Below are 23,849 nucleotides of genomic sequence, written 5' to 3' on the forward strand. Positions count from 1 at the left end.
TTTGGCGCAAACATTTAGGAGTAAAACATTAAGAAACATTTTCACAGACTGATTCCACATATAGTGATATAGAAAGTTGACGGCCATCAGCGACCTCCCATAATGGGCCAATACGACAGAGAAAATGATCTTATATACATTATCAGACTAAAATATATTAAAACCATGCCACACTGTATCACTTGCCACTTTCTCCCCAAAGGTTGTCAAATGTCTTGACAGATTCTGCATTTTAAAAAAGGTCCAATGCAGTCATTTTTATCTCAATATCAAATCATTTCTGGGTAAGAATTAAGTACCTTACTGTGATTTTAATTGAAAACAATGGTAAAAAAGAAACAAAAATAGCTTCTTAACAAAAAGCAATTTCTCAAGCAATAATTTCGTTAGGACTGTCTGGGAGTGGTCTGAGAGAGGCACCTAATTGGAGAAGCTTAATGGGAGGGATATGTAACCTGAAAACTAGCTGTTATTGGCAGAGGTTTGGAACTCTCTGTTATTGGTCTATTAACACCGCCCGGTAATGTCGCCAGGCAGGCCAAAACTCCACCCATGCAAAATTACCTGAAATGTCAGGCGTTCTTTTCAAACAAGCTTACATTAAAAGGGTATTATCATCATTTTCACAATTTCACAGAATTATTCCAACCTCATAGTGTGGAAATATAGATAAAACATAAGAAAAATCACATTTATGACTGCACAAGCCCTTTAAAAGGTGAGTTTCAACTTGAAGAGGACAGTCTGAGGTGTGGTGACATCCGCCACTGCTAGTTCCTGTCCATCAGACAATACCAGTTCTGCAACAACACAACATTACATTTACAAGATGGCCAAAATAAACACATAGATTTATATGATTTACCACACACATACAATGCACACATCTTACCTTTCAAGGTTTTGCAAAGGTTTGGTCTAGTTCTTTCTTCAATTGAAGCTATAGTCTGTAAATACAGTGTCTTATTTTTCCCTTCCAGGGTTGCTGTGATGGCTGGGGATTTCATTTGTCTGGAAAACAAGTACATTTACACTTCAGTAACCATAAAAAACAGCCTCTTCTGTGTGAAGACATGACAGACATCAATATCAGTCAATCTGGTTACTAGATGTACTCACAGGGAGGCGTTCTCTGTCAAGTACTCCAGGACCTCCTGTAGCTTGGCAGAGGGTGGGAACTGTAGATCCTGGGGCACCTGGCTACAAGCTGAGCAGTTCTCCTGTCAGACCAAACAAGAGCATGAAGGCACAAGTAGCCTGAAACCACGCCATACCCTTATAGCCTTGTGTGTCAATAGCACCGTCAGTAACAATACAGTTCTCCTAAATAAAATGGGCAAATATATATCCATTAAGGACACTCATCTGGGTACATCGAAAACATTACTAACCTTTCGCTCTGCCTCAAAGGTGTAGGTGTACAGTCCGTCCACAATATTAAATACCAGATAATTATTCAGTGGAATATAAGTGCTGCAAAGTCACAGAAAGGTAATATGAATGATACCTAGTATGGATTTGACCATAGTATGACCTAGTATGGACCTAGTATGGAATCTCCAGTGAGTCCATCATGTGAAAAAGGGATGAGTCATAGTACTAACCTTGAAGCCATTTTAAAAACTTCAGTGGAACAGGCAGCTACAAAGCAACATAAAATGTGAAATACATTACACTTTACTTTAGGATTCTTCAAAATAAAACCCAATGACAGTCATTAAGGGTTTCCTACCAGCTATTACAGCATTAGTTGACGCCACAGCAGGGATGATCCTTTTCACGACGCCTGAGGCAAAGCCATGTCAAAAGAAATCTTTAACTCCACTGTTCACAGATTTCAGCAACCAATACTTGTAAGCGGGGGAGTTTGTGTCAATAAAACTTAAATAAAAAAAACATTTTAAAATTCTAATTGAAAATGGAATTGAGAGCAAATTGTGTGTACTATACAGTATGTATGGCTGAAAGCTGGTAAAACAGGACAGGGTGTTACAGTATGGTTCTCCTCACCTTGTGTGAGTCTGTATGTGACTCCTGTGATGCTGTAGTCAGCAGCTCTCACCTGGGCCCTCTGGAACACCCACTGGATGTGCTCAGGGTTATCCCCATCCAAACCAAAACCATCTGAGGGACAGACATGAGCCGGACTGTCATTAGCTGCCATTATCTATTATAAATGGGTATAATGTTGATCATTATGATAGTGTTATGAAGGAATTATGACCACCAAAAGGCACATTGTGCAATGCCAGTTTGGGGAGGGGTGGGTGGGAGAGGTTGAGGGTAGCTGAAGGCTGGGACTAAAAACAAACAAAAAGATAACTAATGTAAAACATACTGTCCAGCAAATGTACATAGCATGTATAAGCTGTATTGTTGTCCATTAATTTACTCCAATTAGGGGAGGGAGGTAGGTTTATGGGAAAATAACAAAGAACGAAAATATATGTATTTAGTTTACTCCAATGAGGTAGGGTTATAGATATATACACACACACAAAAGTTTGAGGTTACTTAGAAATGTCCTTGTTCTTGAAAGAAAAACTTTTTTTGTCCATTTAAATAACATCAAATTGATCAGAAATACAGTGTAGACATTGTTAATGTTGTAAATGACTATTGTAGCTGGAAACGGCTTTTTTAAAAATGTTTATGGAATATCTACATAGGCGTACAGAGGCCCATTATCAGCAACCATCACACCTGTGTTCCAGTGGCACGTTGTTAGCTAATCCAAGTTTATCACTTTTAAAAGGCTAATTGATCATTAGAAAACCCTTTTGCAAATATGTTAGCACAGCACAAAACTGTTGTCCTGATTAAAAAAGGAATGTAAAAAACTGGCCTTCTTTAGACTAGACTAGTTGAGTATCTGGAGCATCAGCATTTGTGGGTTTGATTACAGGCTCAAAATGGACAGAAACAAAGAACTGTCTTCTGAAACTCGTCAGTCTATTCTTGTTCTGAGAATGAAAGCTATTCCATGCGAGAAATTGCAGAGTGACTGAAGATCTCGTACAACGCTGTGTACTACTCCCTTCACAGAACAGCGCAAACTGGCTCAAACCAGAATAGAAAGAGTGGGAGGCCCCAGTGCACAACTGAGCAAGAGGACAAGTACATTAGAGTGCCTAGTTTGAGAAACAGACACCTCACAAGTCCTCAACTGGCAGCTTCATTAAATAGTACCCTTAAAACACCAGTCTTAACGTCAACAGTGAGGAGAAGATTCCGGGATGCTGGCCTTTTAGGCGGAGTTCCTCTGTCCAGTGTCTGTGTTCTTTTGCCCATCTTAATCTTTTATTGGCCAGTCTGAGATATGGATTTTTCTTTGCAACTCTGCCTAGAAGGCCAGAATCGCAGAGTCGCCTCTTCACTGTTGACATTGACACTGATGTTTTACGGATATGCATGCATGTATGAGCATGACTAGCGTGCGCACGCACACACACACACAAAATATAATTATAAACTGGGTAATTTGAGGGCTGTATCCAGGCACTCTGCGTTGCGCACATGAACAGAGCTTAGCCGTGGTATATTGGCCATATACCACACCCCCTTGTGCCTTATTACTTAAATGCAACAATTAACGATTTCACTGAGTTACAGTTCATATAAGGAAATCAGTCAATTAAAACATGAATTAGGACCTAATCTATGGTTCAGGGCCTAAGGGGGCATAGGCCCACCCCCTTGGGAGCCATGCCCACCCACTAGGGAGCCAGGACCAGCCAATCACATTAGTTTTTCCCCACAAAATGGCTTTATTACAGAAGGAAATACTCCTCAGTTTCATCAGCTATCTGGATGGCTGGTCTCAGACAATCCAGCAGGTGAAGAAGCCAGATGAGGTCATGCAAAGGTTACACGTGGTCAGCGGTTGTGAGAAATTAACAAGAAATTCTCTGGCAACAGCTCTGGTGGACATTCCTGCAGTCAGCATGCCAATTGCACACTCCCTCAAAACTTGAGACATGTGGCATTGTGTCATGTGACAAAACTGAACATTTTAGAGTGGCCTTTTATTGTCCCCAGCACAAGGTACACCTGTGTAATGGCTCCCTGTGGCTCAGTTGGTAGAGCATGGTGTTTGCAATGCCAGCATGGTGTGTGCAACGCCAGGGTTGTGGGTTCGATTCCCACGGGGGGCCAGTAAAAATAAAAAATAAATAAAATGCATGAAATGAAATGAAATGTATGCATTCACTACTGTAAGTCGCTCTGGATAAGAGCGTCTGCTAAATGACTAAAATGTTTTAAAAAAGTAAAACGTAATGATCATGCTGTTTAATCAGCTTCTTGAGATATTATCTTGGCAAAGGAGAAATGCTCACTAACAGGGATGTAAACAAATTTGTGCTGAAATAAAAGATCCCAGAAATGTTCCATACGCACAAAAAGCTTATTTCTCTCAAATTCTGTGCACAAATGTGTATGGTGTTTCCTCCAACACATTGGTGTGGCTGGCTTCCGGGTTAAGTGGGCATTGTGTCAAGAGGCAGGGTTGTGTTTCGGAGTACGCATGGCTCTCAGCCGTCACCTCTCCCGAGTCCGTACGGGAATGGGACCAACACTTTACATGTTGCGTTTATATTTTGTTCAGTATATATGGGGGATTGGAAATGATGCAGATAATTACATTGGTAGAAGCCACAATATATCTGCCATATTAAAGCTGATCTACTCACTTAAAAAAAAAAAAGATTCCTGGCTGTTTCTGCTCTTTCTTAAAGCATTTAGCAAGGGCAGAAACGGCTAAAAAAACAATGCTGTATTGCAAACTGTACCATTAGATAGTCATATTACAGGGCCTCCCGAGTGGCGCAGTGGTCTAAGGCACTGCATCGCAGTGCTAGCTGTGCCACTACAGATTCTGGGTCCAAGTCCAGTTGGCCATGACTGTCGAGCACAGTGCATGCTGACATGGTCACCAGGTGTATGGTGTTTCCTCCAACACATTGGTGCGGCTGGCTTCCGGGTTAAGTGGGCATTGTGTCAAGAGGCTGGGTTGTGTTTCGGAGGATGCACGGCTCTCGGCCTTCGCCTCTCCCGAGTCCGTACGGGAGTTGCAGCGATGAGACAAGACTGTAACTACCAATTGGATACCAAGAAATTGGGGAGAAAAAAGGGGTAAAAAGAAAAAAGATATTATGACTACCTATTATAACAGCTGTGGAGGTATTTTGACTATGTCAATCTTTATGATAGTGTTATGGCGGTATTATGACGGGCGATACAGCATAATCATTTTCTGACCTTTTGATTGCAATCAAGAGGTGATGTGACAAAGAGTAGTGTTATTCATGGTCGTACCTCCAAAAGGCTCGTCTTTGGGCCACTGTAGCATTCTGACATATTCAACGCAGTGCTCTGGCAACCGCGGCATAGACGCAATGGTGCACATGGGGAAATGAATCTATGGACCAAAAGAATACATCAAATTAGGCTATACAACATACATAAAATGTAACACACACACACAAGTTGTCAATGATAACACAAAATGGCTGCAGAACACAAAATCACTGTCCAACTTAACATATAAGTGGGCTACTGAAGTAGTACAAAAAAAATTGGCAGGTCTGAGAGAACTTGGAGCACCTGTGGTGGGTAGAGCTCCAGGGTGCAGTCGATGCATGCAGTCATGTCAGGGAGAATGACCCGAGCATTGCCTTTGAAACCCTCCGTCCCACCGTCAATGAGGGGGATGATGGAACTGGGGTCCAGAACACCATCCTCGTAGCTCAGGAGAGATATCTGTAAATGGTGTCTTCAGTTAGTTAGAACTGACGCTTTACATACAGGTATTTTTCTGCCATGAAATCCTTGGGCGGGCTCCCTAAGCATTTTTTCGGGACGCCTATATCCAAACAGTTTTTTTTATTAATATATTAAAATCTGGATGTAAAAACACTTTCAGTTTGAACTTAAATGACTAAAACCAGATAAATCAGGTCTAAAAGATAAAATGGACCTACAGTATATATATTCTGTTATCACCAAAATAAAAGCTAGACAGTCAGCAAAATGTGTAGAATTGCAGAACATTTGCATTAAAACAAACAATTTCTCTCAGCTCCATGGAGGAATTTGTAGAATTGCAGGAAATGTGCTTATATATTCCAACATTTCTCTACACTGCAAAGTTGGGGGCCTCTAAAAATGTCTCAAATCCAGCTGTGCCGACCGTGCCCATTGCCACGCTCCCTGCCACGCCACCTGCCATGCCACCCCCTAAGCCCCTTTTAAATCCAGAAAAAACCCTGACATATACACACAGTCCAAATAGCATATAGTTTATATCAAGACATACCAGCATGCCATTCATCCAACGCCTGGCGATGATGGAATCTAATCCACAAACAATAATATGGAATTCTACAAATAAGAGAAGAAAATGTGTCAGAGCCATTGTTTTACAGTGCATTCAGAAAGCATTCAGACCCCTTGACTTTTTCCACATTTTGTTATGTTACAACCTTAATACTGCATAATGACAAAGCAAAAACTGTTATTTCGCTAAGTTATTCAAAATAAAAAGCTGAAATATTACATTTACATAAGTATTCAGACCCATTACTCAGTTCCTTTGGCAGCGATTACAGCCTCAAGTCTTCTTGGGTATGACGTTACAAGCTTGGCACACCTGTATTTGAGGAGTTTCTCCCATTCTTCTCTGCAGATCCTCTCAAGCTCTGTCATGTTCGATGGGGACCGTCGCTGCACAGCTATTTTCAGGTCTCTCCGGAGATGTTTGATCGAAGTCCGGGCTCTGGCTGGGCCACTGAAGAACATTCAGAGACTTGTCCCGAAGCAACTCCTGCGTTGACTTGGCTGTGTGCTTAGTATCATTGTCCTGCTGGAAGGTAAACCTTCGCCCCAGTCAGAGGTCCTGAGGGCTCTGGAAAAGGTTTTGGGTTCATCAGACCAGAGAATCTTGTTTCTCTTGGTCTGAGAGTCTTTAGGTGCCTTTTGGCAAACTCCAAGCGTGCTGTCATGTGCCTTTTACTGACGAGTGGCATCCGTCTGGCTACTATACCATAAAAGGCCTGATTGGTGGAGTTCTGCAGAGATGGGATAATCTTCCAGAAGGACAACCATCTCCACAGAGGAACTCTTGAGCTCCTTCAGAGTGACCATCGGGTTCTTGGTCACCTCCCTGACGAAGGCCCTTCTCTCCCAATTGCTCAGTTTGGCCGGGCAGCCAGCTCTAGAACGAGTCTTGGTGGTTCCAAACTTCTTCCATTTAAGAATGAACGCACTGTGTTCTTGGGGACCTTCAATCCTGCAGACATGTTTTATGTCCTTCCCCAGATCTGTGCCTTGACACAATCCTGTCTTGGAGCACTACAGACAATTACTTCGACCTCATGGCTTGGTTTTTGCTCTGACATGCAATGTCAAGTGTGGGAGCTTATATAGACAGGTGTGTGCCTTTTCAAATCATGTCCAAGCAATTGAATTTACCACTGGTGAACTCCAAGTTGTAGAAACATCTCAAGGATGATCAATGGAAACAGGATGTAGCTGAGCTCAATTTCGAGTCCCATAGCAAAGGGTCTGAATACTTATGTAAATAAGGTATTTCCGTTTATTAATTTAGCAAAAACTTCGAAAAAAACAGTTTTCGCTTTATTATTATGGAGTATTGTGTGTAGATTGAGGAAAAATATTTATTTAATCAATTTTAAAATAGGGCTGTAACGTAACAAAATGTGGAAAAAGTAAAGGGGTCTGAATACTTTCAGAATGCACCGTAGGTACAAATGATTTTAGAAAACTCCATAATGTACACAAAGTTTGCACTTACGTCTGTAGAAAGATTCATCAAAGTCTTGGATTTTGTTGAAATGTCTGAGCAGGATACTATTTAAGAAAAATAAATGATAGAAGATACTAATGTTCACATGCTCAAGCTTAGTAATGCAATAATGTGTATGGGGTAATCCTACATGCCGGTATTCACCATGTCAGTTGTAAAGGATACGGGACGACTTGACATCCAGGGACGCGACCATTGACAAAGTCAGCAGCCACATCTGCCGTCCAACATCTTTGGTCCTAAACAGGGTATACAGATGAGATGTGTGTGTTCAACAGTAAACTCTTAAGACTCTTTTTCTTTCAGTAGATTTTTTCTATCAACCGTGAACACACTAAGGTTGCTATCCATCATAAAGTAAAAGATTAATGGACATAGGAGAAGGGGGGAAAATGGCAAGCCAAACCTGAAAAGGAACTGCCTGTTGAGATTGGAGATATCAATGGTATCCATGTCAACAACATGAATGTGACGAAAACCTGACAGGGCCTAGAACAAGGCAAAACCAAACATTAAAGTGGAACTGACAGCATTTCAGCAACATTACATTTTATTCATACACAACCCCAGGAATAATATGAGGCCTTTTACATTTTCTGACAAGCGAGCAATTAGATATGATTATTTTCATAAATGCATAGAATGTTTGGGAAATACGTAAATACCACAGGAGTCCACTAACATTTGAGAACTTGACAGTCCTATTGATCAAACAACCATGAAAAGGTAGACTCTCTCCCTCAGTTGCCTATGTACATCAACAACTAATGCTAGCCAGAGCGAGATGAGCTCAAATCTAACGAAGGAATATTAGATAAACATAGCTAGTTGGCCGTCAAAATTGCACTGATAAACGATGGGGAATAGTAAGTAGCCTGCTCGTCCTTCTGCAGCTTACCTGCTAATGCATGCTTCTCACAACCCATGTTTTGAAAACTGAATAGGAACTTCCCTGCCTACCCGCCCATTTGATCAATGCCAAATACATTTGATCACAACTAAGAGATATACTAACTGTGGATAACAGTCGTTCGAGTTCAGTTTAGCGAGCTAGCAAAGCAATTCACATTTCTTGCTAGCTAACCAAACGACAGCTGCATCTCTAGCTGTAGCCACCGAAAAACGATCAGGGGAAAAAGTCGGTCACTCACACACTCGTCCAATGACATGACATGACATCCTCCTAACAGCTAGCTAGCTAACGTTAGGCTCTGTGTTTTTAGCTTGCTAAATAAATACGCTAGCCCAAGGGTGTCAAACTCAATCAGTGCACGGGACATATGAAAAAAAACTACGAATTTGCGGGCCAGATATAGCCTACTTGTTTTTACAACAAAAAAAAACGTGAAACTGGGACGCAAACTGGCCATTGGTTTTATCAGAAAAAAATGTCCCTTTATAAAATGTCCACTTATGTACATAGAATACGGTATATAGAATTGTTACATATTACAACAAAATATAAATATGTGTACAGCCTTTGCTGCTATGCATAATATGCTGCGACCCTAATCCAAAAAAAGTACTTAACTCCAAATAACAAAAACGTTGCAATAAGTTGTAACATTTAAACTTAAAACATGTTTTTATTTTTTTGCACTGCATGGATCACGGGTGCAGTTGAATACAGCATTGCTGTATGGTGACATACAAATGTATTGTAGTCAGTAGCCAACCTAGTTTACTGCTCAAAATTGTTGTAATAGGCCTACATGTTTCTCCTTTGCGTGGAAGTTTGTTGCAGGTTTTTAAAATTTTTTTTATTAATTGAGCACAGTTACACGCACACAACAATGCGATTATTGTGGATAGTCACAGCAATATAATAGTTTGTTTAAAAAGTTGACATGCTTTGCAAGAAAAACGATTTCCCTAATAATCCTGTTTACATGGACACATCTGAAATCAGGCTACTGATGGAACTTTTGATAAATACAGAAATTCGCTAATAAAAAGTAGCGTTCTGCCACAGTGACAATGTTATTTTTGCAAATAGTTATTGATTCTGATTTTGGACATATACCTTTTGTATGTAAAAACTATTCAGTTTTTCCGAGCTCACTTCACTCGTGCATAAGATTGAGGCTTGCGCTACCCGGTGCTGGCACATAAGCAAATCAAATACAACGCTGGAACGTCGATTATGCTGCTTACATGTTTTAGTAATTAGATAGATTGCTTAGAAAACCAGGTGTTAATCGGCGTATGCTTACTTCGATTATGACTTTACACTGATTAAGATAAGCAGAGTTAGGTGTTTACTGATGCCATACTCTGCCTTCTGCCACAATCAGTTTAATATCAAATTACTAGTGTACATGTAAACGTACTCACTGTCAAGCCTTAAAAACCAAAGCCAGACTGCAACATTTTAGTAGCCTAGCTAGGCATGTGTCTGTCTGTAAACTTTCCCATTCGCTACGCGCTGTAAACTAGGAAGCGCATCAGGCAGTAATTTCATAAAGTAGATGATTCAATTTGACTCATTTATATTCGCTTGTGTATGACACGTGCGCTAGCCAATTTGCCACGTTATGACTGACTTTTGATCATTGATAGTTTGATTGTATTGACATTCCAAGCCTTTGTTACAGTCGTCCATTTTTGGTCAAAATATTGAGCCATTTAAACTGAAACAGTGCATCCAATGGGTGGAGGCAGCAAAACATGGGCCAGACCATCTGTGATTTACAACCTGATAGCAATATTTTTTGGACTACCAAGAAATGTATTGGTGAATTAGGTATATGTAAACTTCCTACTTCAACTGTATTCTGCCAACAATGCCTTATTATAAGTCATGGAATTTTGATTAAAATATAACCTATTTTTAAAACTTCTTATAAAGTTGGTTTTGAAGCATAAACTGGGAATGTCATATATGCAAAGTAGTTCAAACGCTGTCAGTTCCACTTTAAGATATTGATGTGCAGAAACAGACAAAGAAACAAAAAGGCTTGCATGCATTTGCACCTGGATGCTGGACATAAACTCTCATACCAGATTTTGGAGCAGCTCACACCCAAGTCCTCCAGCTCCGATGACCAGGATCTTGCATGTCTCCAATAAGAACCCAAGGGACTGAGAACATAAAAGAGTTGGTTTGGTGAATGATTATCTCTATCCCCTAAATAAAGGAAATGTTATTAGTTATCTATTTGCTATTCCTTCCTTACCTCAATGCTTGGCTCAAAGTCAGGATGAGTGAATGGGCCGGGTCTCTCGAGGAACTTCTTCACATGGTTCCATCGGCCATCCCAGTCTCTACTGTCTCCATCTACAGCCATTCTGCACACAGAGAACACACGGTGCTCTTCTGCACATATCAATCAGAAATCATTCAAACCTTTACTACAAGTGTGATGAGTCAAAATGAGAGAGCTAGCTAGGTAGACACCGGTCTGTAACTTGTACATTAACATCATGATGATTTCCCTAGTATAACTAGCTAGCTAGTACCTAAACAATTTTTCGATTATCATATGTGAAAATTCAGGCTGCAGATTTCATAATTGGCAGCAGATGTTGCTGCTGCTAACTAGCTAATGGAAACTAGCTGGCTACCATAATAGCTCTCCAAAACTCTAGGTGGCATTCTGCATTATCCCTACACACACACACAATATATATATATATATATATTGTGTGTGTGTGTAGGGATAATGCATATGTGTGTGTGTGTGTGTATGTGTATATATATATATATATATATATATATATATATATATATATATATATATATATATATATATATATATATATATATATATATATATATATATATATATATGTGTATATATGTGTATATATATATATATATACACACATACACATACACATATATACACACACACACACACATATATATACTGCTCAAAAAAATAAAGGGAACACTTAAACAACACATCCTAGATCTGAATGAAAGAAATCATCTTATTAAATATTTTTTTCTTTACATAGTTGAATGTGCTGACAATAAAATCACACAAAAATAATCAATGGAAATCCAATTTATCAACCCATGGAGGTTTGGATTTGGAGTCACACTCAAAACTAAAGTGGAAAACCACACTACAGGCTGATCCAACTTTGATGTAATGTCCTTAAAACAAGTCAAAATGAGGCTCAGTAGTGTGTGTGGCCTCCACGTGCCTGTATGACCTCCCTACAACGCCTGGGCATGCTTCTGATGAGGTGGCGGATGGTCTCCTGAGGGATCTCCTCCCAGACCTGGACTAAAGCATCCGCCAACTCCTGGACAGTCTGTGGTGCAACGTGGCGTTGGTGGATGGAGCGAGACATGATGTCCCAGATGTGCTCAATTGGATTCAGGTCTGGGGAACGGGCGGGCCAGTCCATAGCATCAATGCCTTCCTCTTGCAGGAACTGCTGACACACTCCAGCCACATGAGGTCTAGCATTGTCTTGCATTAGGAGGAACCCAGGGCCAACCGCACCAGCATATGGTCTCACAAGGGGTCTGAGGATCTCATCTCGGTACCTAATGGCAGTCAGGCCACCTCTGGCGAGCACATGGAGGGCTGTGCGGCCCCCCAAAGAAATGCCACCCCACACCATGACTGACCCACCGCCAAACCGGTCATGCTGGAGGATGTTGCAGGCAGCAGAACGTTCTCCACGGCGTCTCCAGACTCTGTCACGTGCTCAGTGTGAACCTGCTTTCATCTGTGAAGAGCACAGGGCGCCAGTGGTGAATTTGCCAATCTTGGTGTTCTCTGGCAAATGCCAAACGTCCTGCACGGTGTCGGGCTGTAAGCACAACCCCCACCTATGGACGTCGGGCCCTCATACCACCCTCATGGAGTCTGTTTCTGACCGTTTGAGCAGACACATGCACATTTGTGGCATGCTGGAGGTCATTTTGCAGGGCTCTGGCAGTGCTTCTCCTGCTCCTCCTTGCGCAGAGGCGGAGGTAGCGGTCCTGCTGCTGGGTTGTTGCCCTCCTCCGGCCTCCTCCACGTCTCCTGATGTACTGGCCTGTCTCCTGGTAGCGCCTCCATGCTCTGGACACTACGCTGACAGACACAGCAAACCTTCTTGCCACTGCTCGCATTGATGTGCCATCCTGGATGAGCTGCACTACCTGAGCCACTTGTGTGGGTTGTAGACTCTGTCTCATGCTACCACTAGAGTGAAAGCACCACCAGCATTCAAAAGTGACCAAAACATCAACCAGGAAGCATAGGAACTGAGAAGTGGTCTGTGGTTACCACCTGCAGAACCACTCCTTTATTGGGGGTGTCTTGCTTATTGCCTATAATTTCTACCTGTTGTCTATTCCATTTGCACAACAGCATGTGACATTTATTGTCAATCAGTGTTGCTTCCTAAGTGGACAGTTTGATTTCACAGAAGTGTGATTGACTTGGAGTTACATTGTGTTGTTTAAGTGTTCCCTTTATTTTTTTGAGCAGTATATATATATATATATATATATATACACACACACATACACACACACACACACACACACACACATATATATATACATACACACACATACACACATACATATAAGCCTTGGCAACCGTACCACCTGACATGATACCAACGCCTTACTAACATCTGTGTGACACCTGCATTGCGTGTTAATGACAGTCATAATGTGCATAGTTTATATTTATATTAATTAAATCTCAACCATAGATGTTACAAATGTACAATTTTCCCCGTGCAAGCAGACATTCCGACATAGCCACCTTGGACTATAGTGTAGCCTACGGCTTGTGTATTTCCTGTTATCGCTAATGGCCTAGAAATGATGATGTGGGTTCGATTACAGGCATAAATGGCCAGAAACAAAGAACTTTCTTCTGAAACTCGTCAGGCTGTTCTTGTTCTGAGAAATGAAGGCTATTCCATGCGAGAAATTGCCAAGAAACTGAAGATCTGTCACAACACTGTGTACCACAGAAGAGCACAAACTGGCTCTAACCAGAATAGAAAATGGAGTGGGAGGCCCAGGTGCACAACTGAGCAAGAGGACAAGTACATTAGAGCGTCTAGTTTGAGAAACAGACACCTCACAAGTCCTCAACTGGCAGCTTCATTAAATAGTACTTGCAAAACACCAGTCTCAACATCAACAGTGAAGAGGTGACTCCAGGATGCTGGCCTTCTAGGCAGAGTTACAAAGAAAAAGCCATATTTCAGACTGGCCAATAAAAATAAAAGATTAAGATGGGCAAAATAACAGACACTGGACAGAGAGACTCTGCCTAGAAGGACAGCATCCTGGAGTCACCTCTTCACTGTTGACGTTGAGACAATCTGAAGGTAATTATTTTTGCACACAACACAGCAGTGTCCAGGCCTCCAGAGTATTCACTCTATCACCTGCTATATGGAGGGGGGCTGCAGCAGTTAACTGATGTAAACAATGCAATTGTATATAATATTATTGCATATACTGTAGTATACTTTTTTTGATTGACTTAGTGTTTTTCTTTTGCTGTTTTTTGTACTAACGCACTTTGAGGTCACTAATACTCCACCTGATGTGGCAGAAGTTGTCGAACCAGATTAGGACTCCTTCAAAGACCACCTTCAGGGACGGACTGAGAAGGATGTGGAGGTTTTTGACCAGGTAAAAATTGTCCGCTGTTCATTTATTTTCTGGCCTTCCAAGAGATATATTTGTAATAATATTAAATATAATTGCATTTATTTTAATTATCAATCAAGGTGAGACTGAACATGGACTGGGTGCATGAGAAAAAGTGGAGCCACCTGAGAAGAATCAAGGGGACCAGTGCTTTGACATCTGGGCAAATTACTTGGCTTGGAAGAAGGACGAAAGGAAGATGAGACCCGGGAAAGCTTGGTGCTCTTTCGCTCCTAGCTGGGGTCAACATCCGTTAAGGGGAATATAACAAATCTCAGATGGTAACTATTTGCATTTGCTGCCTCGTGGTGGGTGGCATCGCTATGCTGTCAGCAGTACCAACACTGGCCCAGGTGTTTCTCCAAATAGTCAATCTCAAGGCTAACCACTGGGTCACGTTAAGTAACCGTCACTTCCAGGTAGGTACTGTTAGGGTGTATGACTCCAGTGGTCATGACACCACCCTGGAGTTTCTCTCAACTCATCTCTCTATCTTTCCCAGGGACCATCCCTTCCCAACCCCACTGACATCAAAAATAATAAAGGTATCCTTTATTTTCTGTCTGCCATTAACATTAATCCATGTCTAATCAAACATTTAAAGTAAATAATTAAATAACTATTTTTACATACCTGACAATCATTTAACCTGTGTGTTTGCTTGTTTACGTCTGTCTCCTACCCTGTTCCCTTTACTCTGCTCCTGTTCTCCAGGACCTAGGGGTTCTGCCTAACACCCAGACATGGATCCACCTGATGTCCTCCATTACCAACCACCCTCAAACTTTTCATTACATCAGCTACTGTTATTGTCAAGTTGTCATTATCTGCTAAGAAAGAGCAAGACAACTATCATACTGGGCACATAATGTGAGCTGCACAGATTAGCTAAAAACACTAGCACTGCAAACACTCAGAACAGAGAGGGCAGCAGCGCCTGAACTTTGCAGTTTCCCTCTTCGAGTCCACTACCTGTTGAAAAACAAGTGACAGGTAGAACCTCCCATCCACACAAGACCCACCTCCTCTCTATTCGACACACCATAATTCTGTATTTCAGTCTATGATTGCCATGTGAGTGTACAAAAAATCTGAAAGTAAATTGACACACATGTACCAAAAGAATATCAATGGTTATGTATTTAAATCTAAAATATTGCTAGATTGGTTTTCACAGCTGTTTCATAAGGTGTTTGTTATTGTAAATTGTAATGCATCACTTGATGGTATTTGTTAGTTCAACATTATTAATTGTATCATAAGATATATATATTTTTTATATTCAACCACAAGGGTGTACTAATGAGCTATGACTTTTTAAAATCATTATTGAGGACAAAAATTATTTCAGTGTAGGTAAGGGAATGCCTGTTTAAAATGAAAACATGCCAGCCAGACAAGCCAGTGTATGAATCAAATGTATTTGCATATTAATGGGGGGGAAATTGGTTCACTTTGTGATCTGTAAGGTAAGTAACATTAATGTGTGTGTGGGGGGGCATTGAAATTATATGATGTTTACCCTGATGCCTGTTTACTCATAAAAAGCAAAAGATGGTAAATATCATTAAATCGCAATGGTTAGCCTATGCAAATTAATAGGAATACATTTACCCTAATTGGTAATATGACATGGGGGAAAGTCAGGATCCTAGTCAGGCTTTTGTTTGTCAATTCCAGATTAAATATAGGTCTTCATGTGTATCAAATCCTTAGGCAATTGTGGGCTAAATCAATGACAAACAGCTTAAATGTTCAGGCTTCATCATGATCTGTGATCAAAACAGGCTGGGGTGTTTACGGTTCCGTTTAGTCTAAGGATATGCGTAAGAACACAACTGCACTGAAATGAATAGCCTGATTCAAATGGATTCTCCTGAATAATACATTATCTGTTCAATCAAATGTATTTATAAAGCCCTTCTAACATCAGCTGATATCACAAAGTGCTGTACAGAAACCCAGCCTAAAACCTGAGGCATGGTCCTAGGGCCTCTGTTAAGCTGTTTGGTCTATGCATAGATCCATACCGATTCTAACTTTTGGGTATTTTGCATTAGGCATAGCTCTACATTGCAGAGCATTTAATAAACCAACCACATTTTCCTGGGATGTTTAGGCTGCGCAAGACCTTCAATAGACCAGTAGACTGCAGAAATAATCGTGGAGTTTATCATTGTTATAGCCTAGATCGCTTTATAAAATCTTGACTGTTGTTTTTCCTATGGCTAAGCAAACAAGTGGTAACATATGCTTTTTGCACATCTCTACAACAAGGCCTATATTCTCACATAGCACCTCAATTCGAACCCTGCTTTTAACCATAAGACATCTCTACAGAAATGTATAGACGAAGGATTGCATGGTGACAGTGATTGTGTCTGTTAATCCAGTAAACTGGGAAGTGGGGGGAAAACAAGGTCAAATCATGACATCAGTGATTTTCAGGTCAAAGAAAGATGCCAGAGATTCCGAGTTGGATGACTGTTCAAAACAAAACTAAAATCCCAGTCTGAGATAATTTTCCCCCCCCCCCCAGAGTTCCCAGTTGTCTTGAACGCACTGAAGTCGGAAGTCAGATTGCAGACTTCCGAATTGTTTTGAATGCGCCAATAGGGACCTAGACTACCCCCAACAAAGAAAAGGGGGATACCTAGTCAGTTGTACAACTGAATGCATTCAAATTAAATGTGTCTTCCGCATTTAACCCAACCCCTCTGAATCAGAGAGGTGATGGGGGCTGCCTTAATCGAAAATCCACATATTCGTCGCCCAGGGAACACTGCCTTGCTAGGGCAAAACGACAAAAAAAGTTTATCTTGTCAGCTTTGGGATTCGACCTTTCGGTTACTGGCCCAACGCTCTAACCACTAGGCTACCAAGAAGCCCTTGTGTCTGTATTGATGTGAGAAATAGGCATATCTACACGGTAATGGTGGCTGCAATATCAACTAGCCTAATAAGTTTTGCATTGAGGTGATAGGCCTATTTTAGCTAAATCGACAAATGAAATTGCAATACTAAACAGAGACTTTAACACATGTAGACGTTTTTAAATTGTTCGTGGTAAAATCATTCATAATAAACTTACACGCAAACTGACGTGTCAGTGACACATGACGTGTCAGTGAGACGTTACACAACGTGAACACTATGTCCACATGACGTGTACGTGTCGTGAACGCGTCGGCAGTTTGGCGCTTTAAAAACAAACTTGTCTCCATTGACAGTCCATGTTAATTCATGGCGCTAGGAAGACGTTAGTAGACTTGGTGAGAGATATCAGTAGCTTCATGAGGCTTAATTTTGGCATGTATCACTCCCCATAAGCATACATGAATCCACTCGTTAGCACAGGTAGGCGCGATTAGAACTCAGATCAAGAAGCCTTCTGAATGTTGACCAACGCTGGGAACGCAATAATAAGTGTGTAAACGATAATTAACTAAATTAAAAAGGCGCGTAAACGTCGTTTATCCTCCACTACATCCCTGGTTGTGTCTGGCAAAACCCCATTCATAAACGTCAATATCCTGCCAGACTCTATTTTATAAATGTAAACAAGCGCTGTAACATGTAGATATGGCCATGTGTGTATCAATTTAACCTTCTGTTTTCTGAAAATGGTTTCTCACTGATATGAAAGATAAGGTCATTATGCTTCCAAAATCGTACCACAAGCGATGCGTGTTCAGACCGAGGGTCGGGCTGTTAACAAAACTCCCGCATACCGAATACGCCTTCGTCCAATGTTGACTTATGTGTAATGCTCCAGGCTGGTAAACTAGATAAATTACCTATCCGTCCGTTACCCGATTTTAATCTGTGTGGAACTGCGAGTCATGATCAAGGGCTAGCTAACGTTACCATAACTAACTGGTCTTCTTTGATATTGCAGAGCTAGAGCCTCTGGCCGAGGTTAGATTTGGTACACTTTGACTAGGCCTATAATTCCTTGCTAATATTTGCCTGGTCGTTATAGTAAACTAGCTAACTACTTGAATTGGGCCAATTTCCAAAACTGAAATTGTTGAATGAATGAATTTCCACACTCCATGCTAGCTAACTAGTTGTGCAACTCAAACCTACTGCTGACAGTTTCAAGCATTTCGTCACTAACGTCTCAGTCAGCTCCTCTATTTTCCTTCTTTTCTTCTCCCTAAAAATGAGAGATAAAAGGTTCAATGCTTGTTTAACAGCAGCATATTTCTGTCAGCTACAATATCTATTTTGGTAATGTTACTTACGGCTCTTCAGCATCCGCCATACTTTCACGCTGCCATGTCCCCAGTGCCTGTACTGTATATTCACAAAAATCAAACCTGCGTTAGCATTATGTGCTCAAATTTTGCACAGTTATAATGGTGCTTTCAAGACAACTGAGAACTCAGGTAAAACGAGGTCAAATCATCACGTCAGTGATATTAAGGTCGGAGCTCGAGATTCCGAGTTGGATGACCGTTCAAAACGATATTTCGTTTTTTCCGAGTTCGTTAATGCTCGGAAGTCGGAGATTTCTGAGTAACCATTTGTTTTAAACGCGGCATGTGAAGCCATAGACTGTTTTAAAAAATAGGGTGAAGCACAACGTAATTTTGATTCACATCAACGTTAATGTGCTTGTCCTACTCTCGCGAGAAGCTGAACTGCTAAGAACGAGAACTGATTTGATCAGCTGATCAGTCAAAAATACTCGCGCAGTGAAACTCAGAGATGGCGAGTATGGAGCTTGCACCACTTAGACCGTGGGATGACTTCTTCCCAGGGGCTGATCGATTTGCAAAACCCGACTTCGGAGATTTAGCTAAATGGAACAACAGGGTGATCAGCAACTTGTTATACTATCAGACCAATTATTTCGCCGTGGCCATAGTGGTTTTCCTGATCGTGGGGTAAGTCAGCATGACAGCGCGAGCTTCCTAGCATTTTCCACCCAGCTGCTATAGCTAGCTAACTAGATAACTAGTTTCTTTGATTAGTCTGCAATCCGATCCACGCGCCAGTCGTGGGCATTTATTCATAGCAATGCGCAGTCCCTATATACCTTTTCATATTGCTGCAACGTCAAAATAAGAGATCCAGTCATGTCATGGAATTGGAATGGAGTCTGGCATTAGCTACTGTAGTTGGCCTGCTAAAAACAAATCTCATTGCACCACTTTTCCTGAATCAGCTGCCAGCAACTGTGTGTGACATTTTTTTAAATCATGGGAGCCATGATGAACATAGTAATTACAAGGTAATGTAGGCCTTAGGCTAATAGTAACCAATTTCGTTATAGTCTCATTTTCATTTGAGTACTTGAGTACCTTTTTGTCTTTTGAAATAAAGATAAATGGTACTCAAAATATAAAAAGGTACTCAAGTACGAAACTGAACTCTGTAAAATTTGACAGATGAGTTTCCTGTCACATTTATTTTCTATTAATAGTCTCTTGAGTCAACCTGACAATGACAACACATGGATGCTGCAAGTTGTCCCAGCTGTTGGGACCATATCTCAGCCACACACTGATCCATGTCAAAGTATGCTATTAATACAATTGATATGATACCAGCTTTGTATGCGTCCTAATTACTAAATTGCAGCTACAGTAGCTTGAAAGTTATGATATTATTTTAGAAAATGGCTCAGATAAAAAATAAATCAATAATGTAAAGGTGTTGATCATATTCCAGCCACCAGCTTGTGCTCATCATTACATGTATTGTGTTTTAGAGGCCCAATTGTTGTTTTGCATTGCCATGTATAGCGTTTGAGTGGATTTAGAGGATGTGTAATCTGTGTTTCCCTTGTGTTGTGTAGGTTTCTGAACCCTCTTGGCATGTTTCTGGGCGGTGCGGTGGTCTCTCTGGTCTTCATGGGCTCGGTGTGGGCAGGAGAGAACAAGAATTTCATCAAGAACTTCAAGAAGAAGAACCCCACTCTGTTTGTCATCGCTGTCATGGGAACGAGCTACTTCCTGCTGTCGCTGTGTGGTGGAGTGATGGTCTTCATTTTCGGAATTACTTTTCCCTTGCTGTGTGAGTCTCAAAATTGTACACTCATAAGGCCAGCTTTTTGGACACAGATGAAGATCTTTGTACAAGACTAGGCTTTATCTGTGTCTGGGAATTCAGCCCATAGGGTCAGAATCCTGATAGTCACACAATGCACAAGTATGCACACAGTAACTAGCATGTAGATTTATCCTAGCTTCCAGGCCTTTTCCAATGGTAACTCCATTGGAAAAGGGAGCAAACTAGCTACATTGTACACAAAATAATGTGATATAACCAATGTTTTTGGTGTCCATTACTGGCTGTTACAGGAAAGCCCCATACAAACTGCCACCATAGATTTTTCAACTAAGCTGTCCTTGACGATACTTTCTTCATTTTCGATTTGGTGTAAGAAGTATCTTAGAAATGTCAGTTTCCAGCTGCAGGTGGTTCTACAAAAATCAATGGAACCCCCCCCCCAAAAATATGAAATCCATGTTTTGTTCCTCACCATCTTAGCTGCCGCACATCCAGCACTTCCCAGCATCTTTGCAGGAACTATTAATTTCTATGCAACACACCCACCATCTACACACATGCAAGAGGCATATCTCATACAAAACATGGATTAAGTATACACTGAACAAAAATATGAATGCAACAAGCATACTCATCAGATATGTCACCCATTGAGCATGTTTGGGATGCTCTGGATCGAAGTGTACGATAGCGTGTTCCAGTTCCCGTTAATATTCAGCAACTTCGCACAGCCATTGAAAAGGAGTGGGATAACATTCCACAGTCCACAATCAACAGCCTGATCAACTCAATGAGCAGGAAATGTGTCGCGCTGCATGAGGCAAATGGTGGTCACACCAGATCTACGCCCTACCTTTTTTTTTTTAAAAAGGTATTTGTGACGAACAGATGCATATCGGTATTCCGAGTTGTGAAATCCATAGATGAGGACCTTATGAATTTATTTCAACTGACTGATTTCCTTATATGAACTGTAACTCAGTAAAATCTTTTAAATTGTTGCATTTATATTTTTGTCCAGTATAGATAAATGCACAAACATTTTTTTACCATAGTGGGCCTTGTGTTCTAAAAATATACTCCCCAAAAAATCATGAGTACTCGAATAATCCAAACATTAAACACCCATCCCTACTGTAAACAGACATTTCTAAGATCTTTTCTTCTGTCTGTTTTCTGTAAACAAGTGCTGTAACATGGAAATATGGCCATGTGGGAACCCTAACCCAATAAAGGTGTGTAGTAATTTAACCTTTTTTTGTTAAATCTTTTCTCGCTGATATGAAAGATAAATTCCTAATGTTTCCAAAACTGTGCCGCAACGCAAGAGATGCGTGTTAATGTTTAGCGCAAGAGTCTGGGCTCTTAACATAAGTTCCCTGGTCAGCAGATACTATCGTCAATAGATGCTAAAGCAGTTAGCGTCTATGAATGGGGTAGGTGCAAACATGGGGGATGAGTCCCAGAAGATGGAGCAAACAGATTTTATTTAGATTTTTTTATTTAACCTTTATTTAACAACTCTCACTGATTTAATGGGTTCAATATGGAGAATGCATGTGCCACTGTTTGAAAAGAAATAGCCTAGACCAGTGTTTCCCAATTCCAGTCCTCGAGTACCCCAAACAGAACACATTTTAATTGTAGCCCTGGACGAGCACACCTTATTCAACTTATCAACTAATCATCAAGCCCTCGTTAAGTTGAATCAGTTGAGTTTGTCCGGAGCAACAAAAGTGTGTGGTGTTGGAGTAGACTGGAGTTGTGAAATGCTGGCCTAGACAAACTGCTACATTCTGAAATACACAGTACAGAACACAATGTTTAGGGCAATTGGTGGTTCTGAGAAAAGTACAGGCAACAACTAACATTGTGGTGAAAAAACAGGAGGCAGTCAATATGTGACACAGCCTATCCCAAGAGGGCTGTCCTGTGGCTGCCGACGTGGTTGCTATGTACTGTTTGTACTATAGACTCCACTATGTTTACTGGCTTACATCATGCAGTCGGCATCTCTGACGAGGGAAGTAAAGATGCCTCTCCTTAACCCGTTAATCAATTGTATTTCATAATAACATACCTGGAAAATAATTATCCTTCTCAGTTGAAGCTGCGTAAGAGTAAGGCACACCTGTGTACTTTTACAACATGTTTCCAGCTGACAGAATGGGAACATTCTACCATGGGATTCTCCATTGAGGATAGCACATCCTGAACGGGTAGGAAACTAATCCTGCCTTTCTTCCCTATAGTGATCCTGGTTCATGCGTCTCTGAGGCTGCGCAACATGAAGAACAGACTGGAGAATAAGATGGAGGGAGTGGGCATGAAAAAGTCCCCGATGGGCATCATCCTGGATCTGCTAGACCAACAGGAGGAGAAGATCAACAAGATCCAGGACTTCCTGGAGTCAAAGCTAAACAAGGATTGAGGGGAGAGAGCCAAAATGACACCCGCACCCTCATTCTGATTAAATTCAACATGGTTTGCTTTTTCCTTTAACACCAAAATCAAGTGTGTTGATTTGTACCCCATATAATGTCAGTGGTGTCGTATTCCCCCTATTTATCATTCTCACTCCATTTGTTTTGTTATATCGAAACACCTTTGTACAATTTGTGTCACACAGCCCCTGATTTTCTTTGGAGCATTTCAGAAAGATGTGTACTGTTGTGTATGGATCAGGTGTTGGGGGGAAGGCACTTGGCACAATGAAATGAGGCATGAGCATTCCTGTGTATATTGTGTGTCCATTCAAGTAAACACACAATACACATGTCATTATGTAATTGCAATATGTATCCAGGCACATTTGACTTTTGAGTGTGCGTGTACAATGTCAACAACAAAAAAAGCTGCATGCCAGAATGCAATAACTATTGCATGTTAAACCAATTGTGTTCAGTAGCGTAGCATTTTGAATGGTCTTTTTTTTTAAGATATCAAAGCATTCAGTCAATTAGAACCAATTTATTTGCTACCTCAGAAGAATAACCATCTTAAGCTGAACTGGTGTCACTAGGCTCCCCCTTATGTTCACTGGACCAGTGACTGCTTATTGACAAGTAGCAATAATGTCCCTCTTGTTACTTCAGACCCTGTGGGTTGGGCTTGAGATGAACATTATCAGATCATAGTTATGCAATATGGGGAAATGAATGGCAAATGCAGCTTTATTAATTGAAGTAGTCATGTTGTATATGTTAAAGTTGTGCTTTCATGTATCACCAAATTTTCTGTACTTGTGTGTTCAGCATAAAGCATGCAGAAAACAAATGTTTGCATTACAAAAAGGACAGGGTAAGGCACCAAAGTATTGATGGAAAAATTATTAGTGCAAGAATGTTACCTCTGTACTATTAAATATTACACACATTA

At 40.9% G+C, this 23,849-nt stretch overlaps 1 protein-coding gene and 1 pseudogene across 1 annotated transcript; one reads left to right on the forward strand and one right to left on the reverse strand.

The window, feature by feature from the left end:
- LOC115165788 (NEDD8-activating enzyme E1 catalytic subunit-like) lies at positions 1-19,039 on the reverse strand (annotated as a pseudogene).
- A 73-nt stretch (positions 19,040-19,112) lies between these two features.
- Positions 19,113-23,849, forward strand: LOC115165789 (PRA1 family protein 3-like). The gene is made up of 3 exons (XM_029719153.1): positions 19,113-19,342; positions 20,257-20,474; positions 22,724-23,849. Exons 1-3 carry the CDS (start codon positions 19,164-19,166, stop codon positions 22,900-22,902), a joined length of 576 nt encoding a protein of 191 aa, XP_029575013.1. The 5' UTR covers positions 19,113-19,163; the 3' UTR covers positions 22,903-23,849.

Source organism: Salmo trutta, chromosome 28 (genome assembly GCF_901001165.1).
Source record: "Salmo trutta chromosome 28, fSalTru1.1, whole genome shotgun sequence".
Classification (NCBI taxonomy): domain Eukaryota; kingdom Metazoa; phylum Chordata; class Actinopteri; order Salmoniformes; family Salmonidae; genus Salmo; species Salmo trutta.

Bases quoted from the DNA above. Each gene is read 5' to 3' on its own strand.
- LOC115165789 (XM_029719153.1), top strand. From the start codon at position 19,164: ATGGCGAGTATGGAGCTTGCACCACTTAGACCGTGGGATGACTTCTTC. The intron at 19,343-20,256 runs GTAAGTCAGCAT...TGTGTTGTGTAG, and splicing joins GTGGTTTTCCTGATCGTGGG to GTTTCTGAACCCTCTTGGCA. The intron at 20,475-22,723 runs GTGAGTCTCAAA...TCTTCCCTATAG, and splicing joins AATTACTTTTCCCTTGCTGT to TGATCCTGGTTCATGCGTCT.